The sequence below is a fragment of the Pygoscelis adeliae genome, unplaced genomic scaffold (assembly GCF_000699105.1).
Source record: "Pygoscelis adeliae isolate BGI_AS28 unplaced genomic scaffold, ASM69910v1 Scaffold62, whole genome shotgun sequence".
Lineage (NCBI taxonomy): Eukaryota > Metazoa > Chordata > Aves > Sphenisciformes > Spheniscidae > Pygoscelis > Pygoscelis adeliae.
The window spans coordinates 3,666,576-3,691,294 of NW_008824401.1; the positions used below are offsets into that span (position 1 = coordinate 3,666,576).

Consider the following 24,719-nt stretch of genomic DNA (forward strand, 5'->3'; position numbering starts at 1 on the left):
GCGGGCCACTGCTCAGGGACTGGCTGGGCATCGGTCGGCGGGTGGTGAGCAATTGCACTGTGCATCACTTGCTTTGTATATTATTATTATTATTACTATTATTATTTTTATTTTATTTCAATTATTAAATTGTTTTTATCTCAGCCCACGAGTTTTCTCACTTTTACTCTTCTGATTCTCTCCCCCATCCCACCGGGGGGGAGGGAGGGGGGGGTAGTGAGCGAGCAGCTGTGTGGGGCTTAGTTGCCGGCTGAGGTTAAACCACAACATCATGCTAAATCCAAAACACAGCACTATGCCAGTTACTAGGAAGAAAATTAACTCTATCCCAGCTGAAACCAGGACACTATTATCTAGTGGGAAAATTATATGTATTTTAAAACCAGCAATAATGATTGCTTTCAGAACTGCTAAGTTTTGGTGTGATTTTATTTTTGTTTGTTTAAATAATTAAGGTATGGAAATCAGCCAGCATGGAAACTTTGCAGCTCTTGAGACAACAAGTCTGTATGATGAGAAAGGTAGTAGTAGTAGTAGTAATAATAATGATAATAATAGTAATGACGTGCTGTAACTGCTACCAAGGCTTTCCTTGGCTATTTTTTAAGGAAATCAAAAGCAAAATTAAAGGACCAATTGCCTCATAGTTGTTAACTGGGTTTGGCTCACATTTTCCCTGATTATACTGCCATGCTTTAAAACAATCAACATTTGGCCTTAAATCAGAAGGCTGAATTTAGAACAGGATGGTTTAGTAGAGCTCATCTTTGAATTACATACCAATTCCCAAAAGCTGTTCCACGATGTCTTATTTCATTTTTAGGAACAGCTTCATCTGTGCTCCCAACATCACATATACTATTTTTTAAAGACTTTGCAAAAGTTAGTTTCTAATGTCTACAATTTCTAACCATAGAAATCAATGTACAGAACTAAAAAGATAAAATTCATATGCTAAATGAAATTTAGCAGTGTGCTCAACCCCGTGTAAGTGTAATTTTCCAAAAGATGAAGCAACAGGCCCAAAGGAGACATAATCGCTAGTACTTTAAAGCCCACTGAACAAAAGAAAAACCTGGAGACAGCTGACACTACAAGCATGCCAAGAATATTGTGATACTTGATATGGAAAAGCAAGTTGTTTCCAAAAGAAGTGAGTTTAAACAAAGCTTTAAAAGCAATGCAATACTGTATGAGGCTAGATATTATATGCTATTATATTTATGTAGCATAAAATATTAGAGGCTGCAACGCAGAAAAATAGTCTGTGCTGTTTATTCTTTTAGCACTAGCAATAACACAGCATTCAGAGAATTTCAGAGGGAAAATGAGATAACACAAGTATTAACAGGAGTATCACCTGTAAGTCAGCTTAATACAAAGTCAATGAAAGATGTATTGGATTATTCTTATTTGCATTAGCACAGTATTGAGAAAAGCAGCAACAGATCACGACGTCACTGTGCTACGTGCTGTGCAAAATGGAGACTGGGAAGATAGTCCCTCTCTCAAATAAGATGACGTTCAATAGGAAATAGGAGCTGGGTGGGCACCGATGAGAAGCATAGGGAGAATGAGGCAGAGGTGCTGCTGCTGGCCCCATCATAAACTTGATAAAGGAATTGGTTGTTTTCAGTTCACATTAATACGTAAACCAGAAGAGTTTGATCTCGGCAGGGTCAAGAAAAGAGAGTCGTATCAGCTCAGAGCTTTCATCCAACTCAAGAAGGATTGATGAGTCACTGTGTATTTAATAATACATTTGAGTTGGAAGCATCTTTACAACAAATGTACCCAAAAATATGCAGACAAGATTTCATTAGCCACGCTCAATCACTTCTGAAAGCACAACCCTGACTCAGCCTTCAACCACGGGGCTCGAGCTGGTGGCTCCAGAAGGGCACCACCATCGCCTGGTGACGAGTTGCAGTGGGTTGGGAAGCCCGGGACAAAGCCCGCTGCCACTGCTTTTCTGTGAACACGCTAATGCTGTGAAAGCAAACATGCCTCTTCATGCTGAAGAGATGAAGCTAAATAAAATGACTCATCTCCGAGGGGAAAGCAAACAAATGAATAAACAAACAAACAAACAACCCCCAGCAAACGTGCTGTCCCACGCTTCATTTTCAGATGCCTTTGTCAAGGTATTTCTCATGTTTCACTCTCATATTTGTGAATTCTTGAAACCTTGAAAACAAAACACGTTTACTTTCCAGCCCCTCCGTACCAAGCACCGAATGACAAGAAGTTAGCAATTATTCAGCTGCTGAGGAGTTTTGAGAGGTATTGAAGTACATGTCATAATTGAAAGTGTAAAAAAAAAATGAAGGGTAAACTTGCTTGGAATTTGTCTCTTCCTAAAGCTTTAGAGTTCAGACGGGGAACCTGCCTCCACCTCCGACTCCAGTTGTGAATACAGGCAAAGCCTCTTTGGTTTTTTAAACCTCCCCCTCCTCGGTCCTTGGCACTTCTCACCAGTGCTCTAACTTCAATGAGAAACTTCTGCACTTGGACAAATGAAAAAGGAAAATCCAAGGAAAAGGATTAGAAAGTGACCAAAAGATGCTGAGAGGCCAAAAAGCATTTGTCTTAAAGTCCTAAGGTAGGAGATAGCGATAGAAGGGAGGGAGACCTAGAAGGCATCATAAGGCAGGAAACATATAGAATGAAGAGCGAATAAAATGTAAACCTCTACCACTCACATCAGCCTTGGTCACCATTTAATCCCCATAGCCAAGAACACAAGAGCCAGAATCTGAAAAGTGGAGGATGGCCTATTGAATTGTTTGCTAGGGTAACAGACTGACAAGAGACAGGAGATGAGGTTTGCTGCCTGCAAGGTTCAGGTCACGGGCAAATAGCCATTTGTACTGGATTTTAAATCCTAACGCCTGCCTGGGAGATTAAAACTCAGTTTCCTGCGAAGACCAAAAATCTTAAATAAGCAAAAGCAGTTCTTTTCCCTCTCAGAGAAAGGTCTGATTAAAAAATACATAATTCCCTCAAGGCTTTTTGAGTTAGCTCCTTGGTTTGTCGTAAGACATATCTATTGCACTGCACAGGCTGTCAACAAACTCTGCTGCAAACTCACAGGTATCATTTATTACTCTATTTCCATTTTATGGGCTATATTCATTTTGGCCTCACTTACATCAGGATATGGTTTGTAGTATTACTGCCTGTGCCGCTATCATTGCAGCTGAATCAGCACTTCATGACAAAGCAAACACTCTTCCTACTAGGTTAGGAGGTATTATCCCTCTGCATCAAGCTGTGTACTCCCATACTTCATGGCTACGGATAAATCTGGACGACCATAAAGTCTGTCCAATTATCTTCAACACAGGTAAGGATTTCCAAGTCTGTAGAGTAAATCTCTGCCAACACAAAATAACTCAGCCTCCACCTTCTACTGAAAAACAGCAGGATAGAGCCAGCGGTACCCTCCAAAGCACAGACTGGGAAGGGGAAGCATCAATAAAACAAGCATTGCCCTCAGCGATGGGAATGAGAGGCTGTACTTCAGAAATGATTTTTTTTTTAACCACCTAGAGTCATACATTTCAGGACTTCTTTTTGTTATTTGGGGTATATGCATACATGCATTTTAAAGGCAGTTGTATACAACAGTGAATTGCTAGTGGCAAGGTTTCACATTTACTATCTAAAAAAGCGAGGCACCTCCACAGCTTCAGCTACCAGAAAAAGCAGATAAAAAAACCAAAACCACCCAAAGCAAAACACAAACACCCCCACCCTTCATATTCACGTCAACACATTGAGCCATGGGTTGGCATATGCAGAGTCAGAGCCAAACAAAGGCTGTGGGAGTACAATTTAGGCACCCTCGATCTTTGGTGTTAGAGTGACAGTCAGAAACCCAGTCTCTGGGCACGTGAAATTTTATTAAAAATTAAGAGATCCAAAGCACAAGCAAAGTATGATGATGCCCAGCATCTTACTTGCTTAGTATCATTGTCCAGGAACCAGCAGACATCAGCAACCATGATGCCATACCTGAACCATATACCTGTACGTATGTTACTCTAAAATGTTCTATCTAAATGAATATATACAACATGTAAATAAAAAAAAAAAACCAAAAACAAAGCAGAGAACAGAAAAAGAAATCAAGTACATTTAAGGGATGTTACAGAGTCATATAGAGCTGGAAGGTGCCAGAATTTCAAACAGAAATATTCCCCATGTTTTAATACCAGTAAGAGAAAAACGTAACGGGGTCACTTTTCCCTTAATGTTGCCTATGAGCTTCCATTCTTCTTAAACCAGCGTAGGTATTCTCTATTCAGAGATTCTTTTAGGAAGGTTTTTTTGGCTGCTTGGACAGGGGAGTTTTGTAGCTTTTTTTTTTTTTTTTTTTTTAAGATATCTTAAATACTTTGTTTCCCTTCTGTCTACAAAAAATCCTTAAAGAGCACAGAAAAGCATTACTAAAATAACAAAAAAATTAACAGGTTTATTAGCTGATTAATGTTCGGTTGTACAGTCATTGAAGTGTGGTATTTTCCACTGAGCAAAGAAATGTAACAATGAGCTCTTCCTGTTCACGGCTGGCATAGTAGCAGTTTTTTGCCTTTTTTTTTTTTTTTAAAGAAGTTCTGAATACAAGGAGGCAGCTTACATGAAACAGAACTTAGGTGTCCTCAAGGAGGGTTGATTCACTGCTAAATGCTTACAAGAGCTGGAGGAAGGGCAGACGTACACTACGGCAGACTTTGTGGTTTCTTCAGATATTGACATTCCAGGACACCGCAACACACCTGCTTGTGCTCACAGCGCAGACATAAAGGTTTCTTCTGCAAAATTAACAGCAAATTTGTGACTCTTCCCTCCAAGGAATGAGCTAGGGGAGCCAGGAGAGAATACTGTCTTGCAGAATACAAAAGTTAGGTGCTTACAAAGAGCACCAGGCTTGTACCTCTCGATGCAAGGCTATAAATTCCAGTAGTAAGGGCTGTGAACATTTCTGTACACTTCAAGCATCAAATTTTCATTAATCTGGATTTTTTTAAGTTTCTAAAAATAAAACCTTCTCAATGAAATTTCCACTGAGTTACCAAATGGATCAGTACACAAAATATGGACAATGTAATTAAGAAATTATGTGAAGTTACACATCTTAAAATAAAATACAGTGTTAGCTGTTCAGGGTTTTTCCCAAAATATAGCAGTATTCTGAAGTACATATATTTCAACTTTAAAAGCCTTACAGTGGTGACAGTTTAAGGCATAGTATGATCAACATTATTTTATTATAGAAATACATTTCTGTAACAGAATTAAATATATACTTATTTCTAAGGTCCTTCGTATCTGCACAATATTAACCTTGAAATATAATCTTCTTCCCAATTATAATTAACTACTTTACACATACAATTCTGTGTATTTAAAATTACCTTTAGACCAAAAAAAAAAAAGACAATACAACCTGTAGCCTTAGATGCAAACAACAACCCTGGCAGTGTAATGACTACAGTACATGGCCTTGCAAAGGTGGAATGTACCTAAAATGTTTACAAATGCTGTGAAAGCAACATCTCTTTCAAAACTACATTTCCTTTGATGAAATGAATTCTGATCACAAAAGCACTTGGAAAAAATGAGTGAGCAGTATTTTTTTAATGTAACTACGACTCTTACTTGTTATGCATTTTGCCACAAGCCCTTCCTGCTATTAATGCCCTTAAGGAGTTTGAATCTTCTGCCTCTGGAATGCACAGTATGAAACCAGTTTGCAACTGGGGGGGGGGGGGGGGGAGTCTGGGAAGCCTTCATTTTAACCCTTCCATGTTACAGTTCAGTAAAGCCAAAGTCCTATTCCGTGTTCTTTTTAAGGCACTCCCCCAGAGGGAGTCCTAGTAAAAGATCCAGGGCAAAATATAGCCCATTTAAAGGAAAAAAATCTTTGACACTTTGACGTAAACTTAACTGTTCACTGCGAAAGCCTGTTTGCCTTTCCAGCCAGGAGGGTCCAGTGGACAGCAGAGCCCAGGTCCACCTCAATTTTACAAGTTCAGCTAATAACTTTGGGCAACTTGAATTCCTACAGCAGTAAACAGGCTTCAGAGCACTCAGGCATTTACAGAGTAGCAGCATCAACTCCCTTGTTAATTCCTATATAAAGCGTTTTAGTTTGTCACTGTCTCACAGGGGAATTGAAGCAGAGCTCTTGTTAGAGCATGGGGGAGCCTGGCCAATGCCCCATCCATTGCAACAGGGCCAAGCTATCACACAGCAACGTTCTGTCATTCTGCACTGAGTAACCCCTGGTTAAGCAATGTCACCTTTCTTCCATGTAAATAACTTGCTTGCTTTTAATTACACTCTAAAAAAAAAAAAAAAAGAAAAAAAAGGCGCTAGTTTACATTTAAGTGTTGTACAATCCACACAGTGTCAGCTTTGAAAATGGCACTGATCTATTTCAGTTCTTAAAAGAAAAAAGCAAACAAAAATATCTAAAAATAAAAAATAAAAACAAAATTCATACATGTGCATCTAGGTAGCAGATTTACAAGCAAACTTGTGAAGTAGATTTTATTTCAAAATAAAATAGCAGTCTGATCCTGACAGTTACCAAGTGCTCAGTGTTTCCTACTGCAGCCAACGGGAGCTGTGAAGCCTCAGTATCCTTCAGGGCACACCCAAAGTGGTATAATCATAAAAGTCCCTGAAAACAGAAGGGAAGAGGGGAAAAAGAGGGTAGGGAGAAAACAAAAAAAGAAATATTGCTGCAACTGGGGTTGAATGCACTCTGCTTATACTGAACACTGCTAATCTCTTATTGCAAAGCTGTAGCAGATAAGACACCTGGCATCATTCTGGGTATTCTATAGAGAAACTTTGGTTTTAGTGGATGCCTCAAGGTACATATGGCCATCAAAACATTTCTGAAGGAAGCAAAAGAAGTGAAAAATTTCTATAAAGAGGAAGCTACAAAGGATTTTATTTCCTTCTAAGTATTTTTAATTAAAATTGTTAAATTTTAATTAAATTACGATGTGTAAAAAGACAACATTATTTCTAGTTTAGTACTCATAGTTACAATGACTGGTGCCTGCCCCAGGTTCCAACAGAGTTCTCTCTAGTTTCAGTAAGACCACTTGAAAAGCAAAGAAACACTAATTCCCTGAACGCAGAGTGAATAAATGCACAGAAGAAATACCAGAGGATGGAGATGCCTCCAGACTGCAGTGACACACTCTTGCTCTCCTAGCCCCTGACATTGTATACTGGCCTACTTCGGCCCCACTGGAGTTTCAGGAATAGCAATGAAGACAAAAACTTGTCCCATTTAGTCTTGTACTGTACTCCCTGGGGGATTAAAGCACACTGGTTTTAAGAGACAAAGTTGAGAGCACAGACATACCACCTATCATCAAAGTGCACTGTCATATAAACAATGAAGTTACAAAATTTACAGGGCCAAAACAAAACTTTTTATTAGCAAACAAGTAAAGATTCATCATCACTGGTATTAATTTCTGAGAGGGGAGTAGAGGACTCTAATATTGGCACTTCCACAGAATGGCAACAAGCCGCATGAATACCCAAAGGCTCCTCCCGGTATGAGTTAGGGCAACATCGGTTTTGTCCATCCACTTGGATATGAACATTCATAGGGCTGTCTGAATAAGCAGACTCCCACTTTTTTAAGGGTAACCTACGCGGCTCTTCACTCAGTGGATGACTTCTACTTAAACTACTGCCCTCTGGGACAGTCCTCCTGGATGCTGACCCTCCATGGATCGTTTCTGTAACACTTTCAGACAAAGGATCTCTGAAAGCCTTTCCTGAATCCACTTTTCTGGACTGCTTAAGCTCACTGCCAGAGGTCTCACCACCTAAAGATTTATCAGCGTGTCCAGCCTCAGGCTCTGCATGTGCAGCTGTGCAAGTATTCGCTAAGACATTTGAAGGTGATGGCTCTGTGATTTCAGTCTCTGGCTGCAAGCTGCTACATCCAGCTTCTTGTAGGCCCCTGGCTTGGCCGTGGGCATCTGCCTCTAAACTAGGTCCTTCGGGAGAAGGTGGAGGACTCCGAATAGTCCCATCAGCACGGTTGATGATTCCATCACCCAGGGTAGTCTGTGAAGTGCGGGCGGGTGTCAGGAGTGGGATCTGTCCTCTCACCCGAGGTCTGTGGAAGAGTCTGTTCCAGAGCCTGCCCAAGCGCCGCCGAGACGAGCTCCGTCTTGATGAGTGTCGTCTCATCTGCCTCCTCATAGCTGTTCGAATGTTCTGCAGCACAGAAGCCTGTAACACAGATATAACAAACTATGATTTCACACATACTCAAAAGACTTCTCCTAAACCCTGTCCTTTCCACTAGTATATCCACCCTACCAGAATTCTCAGACTTGATCCCTACACTTCCTTGTTAAATGCGTATTTTCTAATGAACTTTAAGAATACCAAAGACAGCTCTGCCTGTACCAAAAGACTCTCCCTTAACGTGTTTCCTTTATGAGTTTAAGCTCTACTTGTCTGCCCAGGAAGATGCTCCACTCACACGATCAGACCACTACTAATGAACCAGACTGCAGACCACTGAGTCCTCTATCATCAGCAATAGCAGAGGATCCTCAAAAGCTGATGACAACAGCACAGAAGACAGGCCAAGGCAAACTACTTCTCCACTTGCATAACAAACTACAAGAGCTTTATCACACTAGGAACTGCATCACAGTTGGCTACTTTTGACAGAGCACAGGAGATTTTTGAGAACTCAGCAATGAAATAGAAGAATGACTTAATGGCTTCCCAGTGTAATGTATTTGTAAATGAAAAACAATCCCAGAATTTCCCAAAAATACTGCTAGATACTTTCTTATCGCTTCAGGCACATTTACAGTTGCAGCTTGAAAAGCCTTTTTTCTATTTACTTTCTGACCTTTGTCTCTGTTCATTCTATCTTGATGTACAGCAAAACAGCATGTGGTTATCTCACTGCTGTTCCCTAACACATAAACACATTTAATGCGTTCAAAACTACCCACAGCACCAAGATGCATAACTGTGGTTCTTCAGCTCCAAGTAAAACATACACATTTTTATGAGACTTCCATAAAATTAGCACAGCTACTGAAAGAATACAGTTCCAGATTGATCCTATCTAATTTATAGCAGTTTGGCTGCTGATAGGTTCATCGGCACTTGTGTCTCCATACTTGTGATGCATTGTACACAGGGAAGTCTTCAACTGGGGGGATAAGTCCTTGTGCAATCAGCTGCCCATAGGAAGGTGGAGCTTCCCGCCGCACAAACTCTGCCTCAAGTCGTGTCATCTGGGTCTCAAATGCTCTGGAAACAGAACCAGAGGGAAAACATAGAAGAGAAGTAACAGTCAGTTTGTCCTGCCTCCCTCACATTAATGTATAAAAGCAGTGCAGAGGGCTTCACACTAGCAGCAAAAACGCAAACCTTCAAGGAGGCTACATGAAAATCTTATCAGGATGCTAAAATAGACAAAAGGAGTTAAGAGCAGAGGGTGTAAGTATCAGTGAATCAAACCAGCAAACTCTTTGGTGCAGTCCCAGGTTGGGCTCTGTGGCAACTGAAGTTTTTTCAGTCGGCCAGCTTACGCTAGTAACAGTGGTAACTTGTTCAGCAAGGGCCCAAAGGTTATTTTTGGAAAAGACAACATTAAGAACTGGAAACAATCACACAAGCGGGGCAGCTTGCAGCTGCAGAGAGCTTTGGCTGTCCTGCCAGAACCGAGGCACTGAGGTTCCCAATATAGCACAGCGGCTGGTTTCCAGCTCCTTAATCATGCAGATTTGATCAGGAGCGAATGTAAAGCACACTGTGCTGAAAACACAAATGGTGTCAGCAGCACGGCACAGAGCTGGTGCACACGACAAGAGACGGGCTTCAGAAAGTCCCTTATGACTGTTTCCCAAAGGGCAGAACCAGGCTTGCACAAACACACAGAACACAGACACAGAAACACACACACTACCCATACAGCAAGGCATATAAGGACCGGGGGAAAGGGGCACAGCTCACAGCAGTGGGAACAGCGGAGGTAAACAACTCCTGCTCAGAACAGGCCCCGCCACTGCAGGACACCGCTTTTAGTAGAACTGAGGACTAGAGTCTTTGGGGAGGGCAGGGGGAGAGTTACTCAGTTCAGATTCAGCAAAGACTTCACTTTAACAGTTCAGCATTCAGTTTTTGGCAGTGTAAGGGGTTTGTTGCAGGAGGAGGAGGTGAGAGAGGAAACTGCTCAAAACAGTTTTGATTTAAGTTAGATACAGGTTCTGCCAGGCTGCACAATAAATGTATATTTCTCATAGACCATGGAAGAGCTGACGTTCCCCTCACTGCTTCCGAAAATCTTAACTACTCTTCTCTAAGCCTAATGCTGTGACTGCTCTTTAATTGTCATCAATTCCTTGGATTGATTCACAGTATTTTGCAAATTCTCTGGTTAACAATCGACTTTTTTCCCTTTAAACAAAAAGGAAAAAAACCCCTACAGCTACTAAGGCATCATAAAAGCAGGATGCTTACCTGTATTCCCTGGTCCTCAGAGAATATAATTTAAATGCACAACCCAGTGCTATCACCAGCAGCAAGCCACACACAAGACTCCCAATCAGAGCAGCTGTGATGACCTTCCTGGGAACGATCACCAGGCAGTTATGTTCATCGCTTCCATCCTGGCAGTCTTCTTGGCCGTCACAGCGCCAAGTCTCAAAGATGCACAGATTTGTACCACAATGGAAGTTTCCTGGCTGGCAAGTAAAGCAGTTTTTTTCATCCGAGCCATCTGGGCAGTTCTTTTGGTTATTGCAGCGGTCAAGTATTGAGTAACAAAGCCCACTGTTTCCTTCACATGGGTATTCATTCTTCTGGCAAGCGGGACAGTTCTCCTCGTCCTTGCCATTTGGACAGTGCCACCAGCCATCACAATGCTGCTTATCTGTGAAACACTCCTCATCGCTTCCACAAGGGTGTTCCCAAGGAAGGCAATAGCCTTTCACCTGATAGGTTGCATTGAACCCATGGCCAGTGCTTTTGGAGCGGGCATGATATGAGACAGTGAGCTGGCCCTTTGATGACTCCACACTCACCGAATGCCTATTGTTGTGGTACGAAAATGTCTGCATTAATTTATCACCTCTCTCTTCAATGCCATCATACACCTTTACATAGTCGTTGTAGCCTAACTGCAAATCAAGCTGCAACAGGACATGTCGATTATCTTGTGTGTCCACGTACCATGTGCAACGAAGGTCTGATCTGCTGTGATCAGCACGGAATAAGTCTGGGGAAGCAAAAGATCCATAAAAATTACCCAGCCTTTTGCCACAGGAAAGATCAGGACAATTATCTTCGTCCGAACCATCACTGCAGTCCTTAACTGAATTACATCTCAGCTCGTTCATCAAGCACTTGGTGGAGTGGGCTGCACTGCACTGGAACATTCCTGAGGGACAGATGCTGGATGGAGGCTCTGTCGGAGGGACAGTGCAGTTTTTCTCATCCGAGTTATCACCACACTCATCCATGGAATTACACTTCCAAGTACTGGGAATACACTTTCCGTTCGCACAACGGAATTCATCTGACTGGCATGCAGCCTGACCTATCTTTCCTGTGAAAGAGGGCAAGGAGAAAAAAGTCAGTATCAAAACTTTTGGAACCATCTGATGTCACTTTTTAACGTCTACTACCCTAGAATCATAGAATCATAAAGGTTGGAAAAGACCTCTAAGATCATCGAGTCCAACCGTCAACCCAACACCACCATGCCCACTAAACCATGTCCCTAAGCGCCTCATCTACACGTCTTTTAAATACTTCCAGGGATGGTGACTCAACCACTTCCCTGGGCAGCCTGTTCCAATGTTTCACCACTCTTCCAGTAAAGACGTTTTTCCTCATGTCCAATCTAAACCTCCCCTGGCACAACTTGAGGCCATTTCCTCTTGTCCTATCGCCAGTTACTTGGGAGAAGAGACCCACAAACACCTCGCTACAACCTCCTTTCAGGTAGTTGTAGAGCGTGGTAAGGTCTCCCCTCAGCCTCCTCTCTCCAGGCTAAACAACCCCAGTTCCCTCAGCCGCTCCTCATAAGACTTGTTCTCCAGACCCCTCACCAGCTTCGTTGCCCTTCTCTGGCCATGCTCCAGCACCTCAATGCCCTTCTCATAGTGAGGGCCCCAAAACTGAACACAGTATTCGAGGTGCGGCCTCACCAGTGCCAAGTACAGGGGCACGATCACTTCCCTACTCCTGCTGGCCACACTGTTTCTGATACAGGCCAGGATGCTGTTGGCCTTCTTGGCCGCCTGGGCACACTGCCGGCTCATGTTCAGCCGGCTGTCGACCAGCACCCCCAGGTCCTTTTCTGCCAGGCAGCTTTCCAGCCACTCTTCCCCAAGCCTGTAGTGTTGCATGGGGTTGTTGTGGCCGAAGTGCAGGACCCTGCATGTCACAAGTCAATTGGTCAGGACAGTACACTTCAGAAATACTGTTAAAAAGCAAAGTGGAAATAATATCAGTGTTACCACGCTAACATCTTACAGTCATCAAGACTGGCCCAAGACTCCTGTCAACAAAAAATACTACTGTCTTCAAGTTTTGCCAGAGAGAGTATAAGTGAAGCCAACAAAACTGTAAGGTTTTACCTCTAATATAAGAAAGGCGAAATCCCTGAGCCTGTCCTGAGCTTGACGCATCTGAGTGAAAAAATATCCAAACATGGTCCCTTGCAGAGATGAAAGACGGAGGTATGGAAGATCCACAGACTTTGTACTCCTCCCTCTTGGAAGATGGGCCAATCATCAACCAGTCTACTGCACACTTCTGAGAGTCTTCCAAATCAAAGTTCTTAAAACTGTTAGGAACAAAAGAAAACACAAGTTAAAAAGAGGAGATGTATCTGGAACAAAGCCAAACAGAGAAAAAACAGACTGTAACAGCTGACTTTCTGCACCAAGCAGTGCTGACGTAAAGAGATCACATTCAAAAATAATGAAACACCTACAGTATCTTGAGTACATATAAACAGAGCACTCAAATTCCCCCAATTTGGAAAAGCACCTGTCTCACAGGTGTAAACAGCATGCCAAGTAGCTCCAAAAGCTGAAAGGATGATTCCTTTTTTACTCAGAGTCCTTAAACAAAACTACTTCCTAAAATACAGGTATGAGTAAAAGCAAAATTCCAGAATACATTATACAAAAGGTAGAGTAATTTCAGCAGTCTTTTCCAAACTTAAAAGCTATGAAATTGTGAGATGAGAGGACAGACTACTGTCTTGGAAAAAGAACAATAGGGAGCAGTACAAACAACCCTAAAGGGATAAATAGGAGAGAGAAAAATCAACTCTTCAAGCTATGGATAGGCAGGGAGAGGGCAAGAAGAGAACAGGACAGCAAGGGGTGGAAATGGAACCTAAAGCCTAACACTGTTATTTTTTAATTCAAAGACTAAAATTTTCCCTTTCTGGGAATGCAAACGCAAACAAGCCTATAACCTTTTACAGTCAAACCTCCAGCCCTTCTGCTGATCCAAGCCCAGTGATTATTCAATAGTAGCTTACCTAGTGCAAAGAGGTGCCCCAATTGTTTGCAGAACACTGAACACAACCAGGTAATACTCCCTAACCTGTAGCTTGGGAACCATATAGGGTATTTGTTGTCTGATGAAATCTGCAATGACAATAGCATTGCACAGAGAAGCACACTCATTAGGAAAGGGCACACTGTTCAGAATACTTAGAAATAAATTTTGGTCCTCTTTCATATAACTCAGCTACACAATATTAACTTGGTAGAAGTTTGTGCATACTCTGTGCAAATACCTAGACAGAAGTTTCAGAAAGGCTGAAAAGCTGCTACAAAATACAGACCTCCTTCCACAAAGAAGAATAAAAGACGAATTCTTTGAAAAAGATAAACGGAAAGATAATTTTCTGGTATTACTGTGTATATACAAAAAGCTGTCAATGCCTGCCAGATCTTGCCGTTTGAAGGTGAAAGGGAAAAAGCAGCAACTACATAAACTAGCCAATTCATTTAAGCGGGAGACCCAGCCTACACACACCTGTAGGTTCTGCCAAACGTACTGGCTTAATAACGCTCCAAAAAAAAATTATCAGCAAGAGAATGAGAAGTAAGAGAGCACTGAAAGTGTTAAGTTAAAATGGAAATTAAAAGACGTCCAACAACATATGTGCAGGCAAGGACAATCCACCCAGAAATATGTCCTTCCTCTTTTCTAACTCTTTTTCTCCCACCACGCTCTATGAGTCTTCCCAGCTGGGAAGAAATATTCCCACACCACCTAACTCTTTCCTATAAGCAATCTCATCAAGCTTCTGAAACCAGCATATTTTGCAAGGAAGTTTTAGATGACTGTGCAGTCAGAATGAAAAGATTTAAGTATTCAGCCATGCAAAGGAAAACTAAAGAGTGTCTGTCCCAGGTATTCTGCAAAAAACTTTTTAATGACTAAGGAAGTGAATGAACAGGCACTACAGCATGAAAAGGAATTATACAAAGCATCAGTGAAACTGGGCACCCACGTCAAGTCTGTTGCAAGAGATGTGAGACAGCATTACTCAGCTACCACACTGGTTTTGCTCTCTGTAACTCATTTTGGCACCAGACATCAACAAGGGTTTCTATCATCTACTTGCAGGATTGTTTGTAGGGTTTTCTTGTCATAAAGACTTTTTGGATAAGTATTAGAAATACCTATCTGCCCAACAAAAATTTTTAAGAAAAGGGAACAGTCACTAAATCAAGAAATGGAAACTCAGAACTGGGAAGGGGTGGGGGGAGAATGACTAGAAAACTTCTGCTTCTGCTATACAAACAAGATCATTTACTAAATCTTTTGATCTCTTACTTCTATAGTTATTTTAGATGTACCAGGACCAACCTTAAAGAGCTAAACAATTTGTTCTCCTACCCTACCCAGTTCCCAGCACTCCAGCAAAGTCCCAGAGCCACTCATTTTCCCCACTCTGCTGAAAAGAGCTACTTTTGTCTATCAGGTAAATAATTCACCCATAGTGTTGTTACACAACGCAGACTGCACACATCCAGGGGAGAATTTGCCTATATAATAAGCTGTCTGCACCTTACATTAAAATGCATTTCTTGGGGGGGGGAAGGAGAAAAGGTTTAACACTTTTAAGATTCACACAAAGGAAGAGTACAGAAAAGTCAGCTACGTGCACATGCCTTGTTTACAAACTCTTTTGCAGATGATAGCAATACCTCTGGAGAGCCTGCGTTTGCGTATACTTAACAATATCTTCTACTTGCACCTTGAGAATGTAGTATTGTACATTCCTAATAAAGGGCTTTTTTTAGTTTATCATAAAGGGTGTGGAAGAGGAAGAAACTTTAGTCCCACCTTCCAAAGCAGAAGCACAGGCATACAGAGGATAACTGATTTTCGAGTGCAGTTGTGGATCTGAAATAGATTCAGAGCAGAATCCCACACTTCTCCACTAAGAAATCCAAACTTTAACCACAAAACCAACTGAGTTACAAGGGCGACGAAGCAGAATAGACTTGCAAGGAAGTATAATCTTTAACAGCCTCCCTGAAAACACCATACCTCTCAGGGATGCACAGCTACTGAAACAAATGCCTTGCTATTCGAAAAAGGGCAATACAGAATAGTCACAAGAATGTACTCTTTTTAAAAGCCAATAAGCATCTTAGTCACAGTTGCCTAGGAGGTTCAAACACCACTGAATAAACACAATTTCTCTGAAAATATGTAATAGATACCATAGCAGTTATAAAATTTCTTCTTCTAAGGGCAAAAGCAAAGTCAAAGCAATTATATTCTACCTCATGCAAACTAAACAACAGACATATTTTGAACAAATTTTGCTTTGACTAAGGCATTGTCACTCCACTCCAGCATCCTTTTAAGTTATATTGTCTCCACTGGAAGCAAATTTTGCCCCATTTAAATTGATGGTGATTTTACTCAAGACCAAAAGCATGATATATTTGAACGAGCCATCAACAAATCTCACCACAAAAACCCCTCCTTTGTAAAGAAATACAAAACAATATGAATACATTCGTGTGCATGTATAAATATATATAATTGGTTTTCGCTTTATAATGCATTAGCAACAACAAGGTTTTGTGTCAGAAGTTTCTGCCACACTAATCTGACATTAAATAGCCCACTGATTTATTTTACCTAAGAGTCCTGAATAGTGCGTTCAACCTCTGCTACTTCATTTCTTTCATAATCTGTAATTAGATCTAGTGCTGCTGTTGTTACAGTCTTCCGAAGAATAATTTAATCCTGCTACCCACAAAATAGAGCGCAGAGACATTTACTTATTCAGTTGAACTTTCTCAAACTGGAATGCAAATTTTTCTGTCAAAAGGATTAGCCCAATGGTTGAATGATTGAGGGTATACAGTGGAAATAAGGGACGAAGTCTTGTGCTCCTACTGCTTGTAGGACTGTACAAACATCTTATAGTCTTCGGAAAAGTACTGAATGAAGTCTGTAGATACGGTTCTTGAGGGAGGTCTCAGGCCCTTTGTATCCAAAACCCACATCATTTTCTGTGATTAAAACAAGAAACAGCATCAAGTTGTACTGAAACAGAGAGTACTAATGGACAATGTCATCCATACCTCACGCCGCACCAGTCAGTACCGCGGCATTTTTAAACATCTTGGGCAGGGAAGCACAAGGTTTGGGAGGAAAAGCGAGAGAAGGAAGAGAGGCTGCTGGTCTGTTCGGCCACTAATCCATTCCAGCAAACCACTCCGATGGGTCTGAAAGAGCGGGACGTGGACCCAGAGGTCCATCCTACCAGGTAAGCTGCAGTGCAGAGTGGCACTAAACTCCAGCCTTTGCACCCCTCAAATACAGCCTTCCCCACCGCACTGGAGCTGCTCCTTGGGATGCAAATATCCCCCTTCACCCACAAGCTTCACTTATAGGGCAACACTCCTCTGCTCTGGCATCTCAGTGCTCGACAACAAAGGGAAGGAGAACCCAGCTTTCCTCCCGGCTTTTTTCTTCTCCACAACCAGAGCACACAGCCCAAGTTCAGAGGGCAGGGAGAGAAGGAGCACTCAGGCACAATACCGCAGGAGTCAAATGATGGTGTTTTGAATACTTAGAACTGCAATATTAACAAAGTACAACATCCATCACTAAAACACAGAACATCCTTTAAAACGCTTTGGCCCTTAGGCTGTTCTCACTGTTACCTGTGGATCTCCAACACAATACAGGAATAGAGGAGGAGACTGGTGTAGAAGATCAAAATTATCGGACCAAATTTTGCAGGTTTTCTTTCTTCTGAAAGATGTTATTCAAAAGCACTAAGTCCAGTTATCTTGCTTTTGGAACATCTCTCCCACAACTAATTCCTTTTAAAAAAAACCTAATTGTATACAAAAGTACAAGAGTTTAATAGTCTATTAAACACTGGAAGCATTCAAATTCTGAGAATCAGAACAACTCAATGTGAACTGACAAATACAGCACTGAATCTGTTTTTACAGAAGTCTGCAGAAATAGGTAAAATCATCTGATTTTTCTTTCAGTGGTATGATACTGAAAAAAAGTTACCTCCTACACTGAGCAGGACTGCAGGAGCTTACTGAAAATTACAGGATCAGCCATGTATCAGATCTTGCCTGTAAAATTACTCAAGTGAAGCAACAGTAGCCTACAATGATATTTTCCTATTAACTGTCAAGTATTTTTATGTTGCTGGAAAGAACTTCATTAAACCAGCTTATCATAAATACTCATTTACACTCTGAAAATACGAAAAAAATGTGCTACCTGCAAAATTAACGCTTAGCAGAGCTAAGCTTTTTGCCATCTGCACTGAAAGGAGCAGTAGTACTTCTATAAATAATGTAGGGAATTCCCTACAATCCTCTTAGTAATTTAAGCACGAGCAACTACAGATTAAAGCAAAAAAAAAAAAAGCATTCTTAACTGGAAAAGGACAAACATGGGATGCTCAGGAAAATGAACCAAAAAAGCGTACACTGTTGGACGCCCAGCAGATGTAAAATCTGAATGAAAGTAATTAGTAAATAAATAAATAAAAATAAATGTCCAATTTGGCCCTCTAAACTCATTAAAAAATGGGAGAATAAATATTATGGGTAGATCAGTAGAGCACAGTCCCAAAATAAAACAGACCAGCCAATTAAGCAAGAAAAGTTTCTATTTGCCAACCTCTCACAGCAAGTGCAGACTGTGAACAACTGATGACTTAATTGACTCATTAAAAACTTCTGCTTAACCACTGAAGCACAAGGATCTGGAAGTCAGGAAAGCTCTATTCTACTCCCAGCTCCCAAGCACCAGCTAACTGTGTAACCTTAGGCAAGAGACATGGGGGCTGTGTTTTCAAAAGCTGAGCACAAATGGAATAAATGGCTATTATGAGTTTTTTTCAACTAATGTCAAGTTCTGAAACACTGTGAATTTGGTAAAGAGACTACAAAGCAGTCTCTGTAATTCTTCATACAATTACAGACCAGCAAGCCGTTACATGACCAGGCCTCAGTTTTACTCAGAAATTGAAACTCGGGTGGTATCTGAAAATTTCTTTTTTCAAAGCCACTGACATGAATCACTGAAGTGAAAGTCAATGAAGGTGATCCCCCCCACCTCAATTAATAAGAGACAGCTTGAGTAGATTACTAAGTAGATTGCTTTTCAATACTCGTATCTTGAATTCTGAACATGGAGAACATTTTACTCTCAGTCCCATAAATTCCTGTAATAAAACGCAATTCATTTATACTCTGCCCACATCAGGTTAATTACAACCATCAAGTAACAGCAACTGCTAAACAAAAACAATTTTGATCTTCTTCTCAGATATGAGGAAACATACACATATAAAGCCTGTAAAGGATGGTGCAAAGGCAGTTACTGCATATGACATCTTTACCTGATCTTACAGGATTTTTATGTAGCCTTCTGTGAAAACAGGCATAAAAATAGAGAAAATGGGAGGAAAAATCAAGTAGTTTCCAAAACAATAACTAACAGACTAATTACCTGAATCTAAAGTGACACAACATAGTCCTGGAAAACAGTAGCTACACACTTGTTCCCAGGTCTCAACAGCACCATTCCATCAGACACACAAACTTGGAAGAAAGTATTGAAATGTGCATCATTAACAGAGAGGTGTAAGCACAAAGAATATGTATTTTCTGTTCTTGTGAAGTGTCCCCCAAGGATTTCTAAAAAGTAAACTACAAAGTAAAACAATAAGCATGGAAATGTGAGGATATGAAGAAGATCAGTACACACACATGAAAGGCAGATACTAAGACAAAGCTTCTAAAGGACATGCCCACAGGAGCCAGCATCTTACATCCACATGTAGATCTGGGCACTGTTCTATTGAAAGCTGCTGAATAATAGGTTTATAAAAAATGACTACCGACTGCAAATGTTTTAGAAATCAAAACTACGTTCAATTGCAATTTTATCCCTTAATGACTCCTGCTGTATCTCAAATATGATGCTTATATAACATTGCTGTCTTACTGTCAATGAGAATTCAAGATCAAAGGAAATGCATTCAGCATAACATAACATAAAGGAGGTGTTTTTTTTAAAACCTTTCAAAATCCAGATGTTATCACAAGACCTGTGTTTGATTTTCCTAGGAAAATTTAAAAAGCTACTCTTTTATGCCCTTATCAGCACACTGTTAGGACAAGAAGCATACCCAACCGTTAAGAGGAAAAAATGTTTGTATTTGAACCCTCTTTCCCAGTTTGCCTATATCATGCTAGCCTAGGCAAGTCAGCTGCTTCTTTTACGTCCTAGGCATTCTGAAGGTTACAACCTTCTAAAGAAATCCTCCGATGCTGTAACATTTTGCATTTCACACACTGGAGTGAGTCATTCCAAGCACATTTATAGTCAGAAATGTAACACCACAACACTACTCCCTAGGATGTAAACACATAGCTCCCATTGTTTGCATGTGCATAGAAGGGCAGGATATGGCAGCGAGAGAAAACAAACCCATTAAGAAGAAATCTTTCAAATCATATTGCTATGCACACATGTAAACTGCATATGCACATTATTACCAGTTTCCTCATCCTACTTTCCTTTATTTCTTTAGCCTCTGTTACACTCTTACTTGCAGAAGAGAATCCTAATTCTAACTGGGAGCTCTGAGACGTTTTCATAGCATAAATTGCAGTACTATTCTCCAGAGCCAACGCCTGTGTCTCATTTATATGCTACCTCAGAGTTTCCAACAATCTCTGCTTTGAAACAAATTCCCCAAGTCCAATACAATTTAATGGGGTTTAAAAGCGTGTTTCTATTTATGGATCTCAAATGCTGGCAGGTATCTACTTCCTTACTTTTGATGAGTAGTTCCTATTTTGAACTACGGATGGTGGAGCCCTCCTATTATTCCATCTGTGGCAGATTTGTTTTTAATTGCTGAGCATCTGCAGTTGAAGAGTTTTGCAGTCCTTTTAAGCAGCTGAGCAAAGAACAAGCAGATGGTGTCAAATACAACAGTACTAAAAAACAAACAAAAACCCCTTTCCTAGGTTTGCTTTTTTTTTTTCTTTTTTTAAATAAGAAATTCTTGGTTTAAGAAGGACACTGTGATCAGCCCAGAGAAATTAAGCACATTCACAGTATGCTGATATTATAGCCTAAACATTTTTAATAAACCATTTGTAATAAACTCTAGTCTTTTCTGAATAGTATTTTTATAGAATGAACGGAAGTTGTGCCACAAATACTAACTATTATTTAATTCTGTTGGAAATAAGTATTAAGCAGAAAAGCATGTGTCTTTTGGTTAACAAGTAACAATAAGCAATTATTAGCTTCAACTGTCAATTAAACATAGCACCATTTCAAGGCATTACAGGAAAAGCCATTTTTGCTCTAAGAATTTTATGTATCCCACTGAGGCTGTTCCAGGTTGTATAGCCTTCACCTATTCCTATTTATAAGCAATGAAGAGAAGGGGGACTATTGAGTGTGAGTAAATATATCACCGTTTCCCACCTCCTCATCTATCAGAGGTGGATGAAATCTCACACAGGTGTTGTGAAGATAAATACATTAAAAGACTACAAGTGACTTGCGTATGTAATAATGGATGTCAGAAGTAGCCTACAGAAACAAGACACAGTGGAACATTTCTAAAATGAGAGAGGTGCCCAACCTGCAGTCATGCTCCAGCGTAATCAACTTCAGCTTCCTTTGACCATTCAGTAGCTCTAACAAACACCCTCATACCGGTATATCAGATAAGAACTTGCATTTTTTTTCATTTCAGCAAAGCAATCCTTTATCTCCACAGAGTATCAAACCATACCTAATTGTTATCATGTCTCCACGATCTCCTTGAATGTACCAGCTACAGTTTACAGCTGGAGGATAGTTCAATGGCCAAGAAGGACTACAGATGACTCCCCGTCTCTCTGTGTGCTGTTCCAGTTCTCCACTGCAAGCAGCTGTTAATAAGGGGGGGAAAAATATTATTGTTAATGCTTTGCCTAATCAACAATTCACATTAGCTACAAGAGCTTTCATCAATTTCTGGGGACTGCAGACAAACACAAGTCAACAGTTTTATCCTCTTACTGCTTTCTTCCCTGCCCCGGTTTTTAATTAAGACACCCACTCTAAGTGTAGGTAAGCATAACCTGCATTTCAATGCAGGATCAATCAATAACCTTGTATGAATCTACCAAAGGCTACAATCAATATTACTGCATGGATCTGCCAAAAGGATGTAATACAGAAATCCTTCTTACCAGCTTCCCAAAGCCTGGGTACGTCACCCAGCAACTGAAGAAGTTCCATATTCAGTGTAAAGGATCTAGAAACTCATTTTGTTGTAACATGTTCCTGGACATGTTGTTTATTCTCCTAACCATATAACAGACCTGAAGAGTTTGTAATGGTTAAAAAAAATCTCCAACAAGAAAGAAAAAAGTAAACTGGACTCCGATGTCAATGTTTTCATCAAACATTACTAAGTACTCTAAATTCCTTCTGAACTCCCATAGGTAGGAGAAATTTTTCAGACAAGGAAAGGAGCAAACAGGGTTAAATAAAGCTCAATATTTTCAAAGCACTTTCAGATCTTCCTATGGAAAACAGCAGGCCAATTAAGGCTACATCAAATACTTACAATTTGTAATTAAGCAATTCAAAAATGAAAGTGAAATGTTCCAAGGACAAGTGGGAAAGCTGTTCTGATGGGAAAACGTACTCTCAGCAGACTACAAGTGGGGAAATTCTGTATAATGCGATAGCTATTCTGAACATTCTCCAAAAATATTTTTAAAACTATTTTTAAACCAAATTACTATCTAGAGCATGACTTGTGGATTGCAGCTGAATATTCCAATTTTTGACAGAAGCTTACTTTCTCGTAGCTTAAAAAGGTGGCAAGGAAAAAAAAAGGTTGCCTATACCTCAAGTTTCCTCATATGCATACGTGTCCAAATATACTGCGTTATAAATCACAGATTTACAGTATTGCTTGAAATTCAGCTACATAAATGCATTATTTTCAATTCACAGTTGGGATCAGACTAAGCTGCACTGGAGGGACGGGGTGAAGATGTGCCAGCAAAGCTGCCTGGCTGCAATCAAGTCAGGTGGTAGGGCTGCCTGCAGAGCTCCTGGCTGGGTCTGGGGCCAGGCTGCAGTATTCCCCCACCAGTAAATCTGTGCCTGGCACTATTCTGTTTGTTCACAGTAAGCACTTTTGAAGTGAGAACCACAGGAATATAAAAAGCATGAGGTGAGTAACTTACCTGAGGCAAAACATATAAAAAGCCATTATTTTTACTCTCCAAGCAGGGCATTCCACTGAAACGTATGCATGTAATTCCTACTAGTTTAAAAGGCCACAAAAGCATACAGAATACACAAATACATGAAAACATCTATTTTCCAAACAAATATTTTGCAGTAAAGCAGTTACGAAAAACAAGAACATCTTTGTTATCACATTTCTAAAACCAGAGAGGCTCCACACTAGATGCTGGCAAACTACTGAGATGCAGATTCAATTACGAAATTATAAAAGCAAATCTAAGGTCCACAGGACTTTTCAGCCCTAGTTCTCAGTTTGTTTAGGTCTATAAATGTGCTCCTCCACACACTTGTCACTGCATCAACATATCACAGCAGCATAAGAGGACCTAGAGCTAGCAACCACTTAAAAGGAGCTGGAAAGACTGCATTTTGTAACTGCCAGATTACTAAAACTTCTCAATGGGAAGGAAACAGAATGCACAAAGCAAAAGAGCAAATACACCAGACAGCACTATCCAGAGGCTTCCAGCAACAGTTCTGCAAATATTTCTGTTGCCCTTGTACCAAATACTGTTCTGGCTTAATATCCCTTATTCATAGATATATGCATGAGCACACAGAACAGAATATAATTACACAAAGCTTATTTTAGTTTCCATTCTGAGGAAGTCCCATTGACATGCTGGTGACTCCGCATGAGCACTTCCACTCACACATTCATTAGTGCGGTTAAGCAGAGCTTTTATTCTCCCAAATACTTGTTTCTCAGTTTTAAGAAGTATTTACAAAGATCCTGAGCAATAGTTATTTGAAGTATCCCAGCTTTTTTTGAGGTAAGATCACTAGCATTTTTTCTTTTGCAATAATGTATAGTTTCCTAATTTGTAAGCAGTGGATCTGATGTAACATGACAGTTCAGGTTCTCAGTGAGAAATGCTTTTTCGTATTAACATTGCACATCTGCTACAAACATGGGACATGGAAAGAAGAATAAACAAAAGAAAAAGATTTTCCATTTTAACAGAAGAATTGTAGCTGTGAAAATCTAAGGACATAAGCAAGGTAAGGGCTGCACTGACACTATATGCCATTTTGGGCAGTTCATCTGGCAATGGTCATTGTTGCTCAATACTGTCCCATGGCTTTACCCCTCTGACACGCAACAACCTTTTCAGACTTGCCCTACTCAAAATTAAAAGGACAACTGCTTTGCTTTTACAAAGGCTCCTGATTGGAATGGACCACTAATCTGAATTCATATTGCCCAAACATAATTACACTATTTTAAGGATATATCTACAGTCCCCTAAACCTACTGGAGCAAACAGGGGACACACACCCATCCACCCCCTAAAACTACTACTGTGTTTACCCAAACCCCACTTAATTGCCTGATGCTTCTGATGCCTTTCACTTCCCATCAATGCTCATTACTACGGTATTTGCAATAAATCAATAGATCTCCTTCCTAACCAGTCGTCTGCCTCTTTACTCCTTGTGCACTGACTACTGTGTGGCAGACAAGGTGAAGTATCCAAGCACTGCTTTCAGCAGCTGTTCTTTCACCTACATGCATTTTGAAAGAAAAACCTGTACTAAACAAAGCCTTCAGTGCTGGCAACAAAACAGAAAAAACACACAAGGGCACAATTTCGTACTGTTGGCGTTTCAGTCAATAAAGGGGCCCCACTTCCCTCCTCAGCGCCTGGCCATGAAGTTCGCAGAATAACATACATGCATAAGTATTGTGTTATTAAGTTGGGCTTCAGCATGACAGTGTGATTCCTTAAGGAAAATAAAAAAAGCGTTTTCAAATTGCCAAAACATCTAAAGGAAAGGGAAGTCTCTAAATAGAAAGGTACAGTCCTGGATTCTGAAGGCCTTAT

General features: G+C 40.5%; 1 protein-coding gene across 1 annotated transcript in view; it reads right to left on the bottom strand.

Moving 5' to 3' along the window:
- Positions 1-7,437: 7,437 nt before the first annotated feature.
- The window catches only part of LRP3 (low density lipoprotein receptor-related protein 3), a 20,851-nt gene continuing 3,569 nt past the window's right edge, over positions 7,438-24,719 (bottom strand). Inside the window, exons 3-7 of the mRNA XM_009320323.1 lie at positions 21,377-21,515; positions 12,660-12,868; positions 10,537-11,623; positions 9,192-9,324; positions 7,438-8,277 (exon numbers count right to left, since the gene is read on the bottom strand). Coding sequence (XP_009318598.1) covers positions 7,465-8,277; positions 9,192-9,324; positions 10,537-11,623; positions 12,660-12,868; positions 21,377-21,515 — 2,381 coding nt within the window. The 3' untranslated portion in view covers positions 7,438-7,464. The remainder of the gene's footprint in view (positions 8,278-9,191; positions 9,325-10,536; positions 11,624-12,659; positions 12,869-21,376; positions 21,516-24,719) is intronic.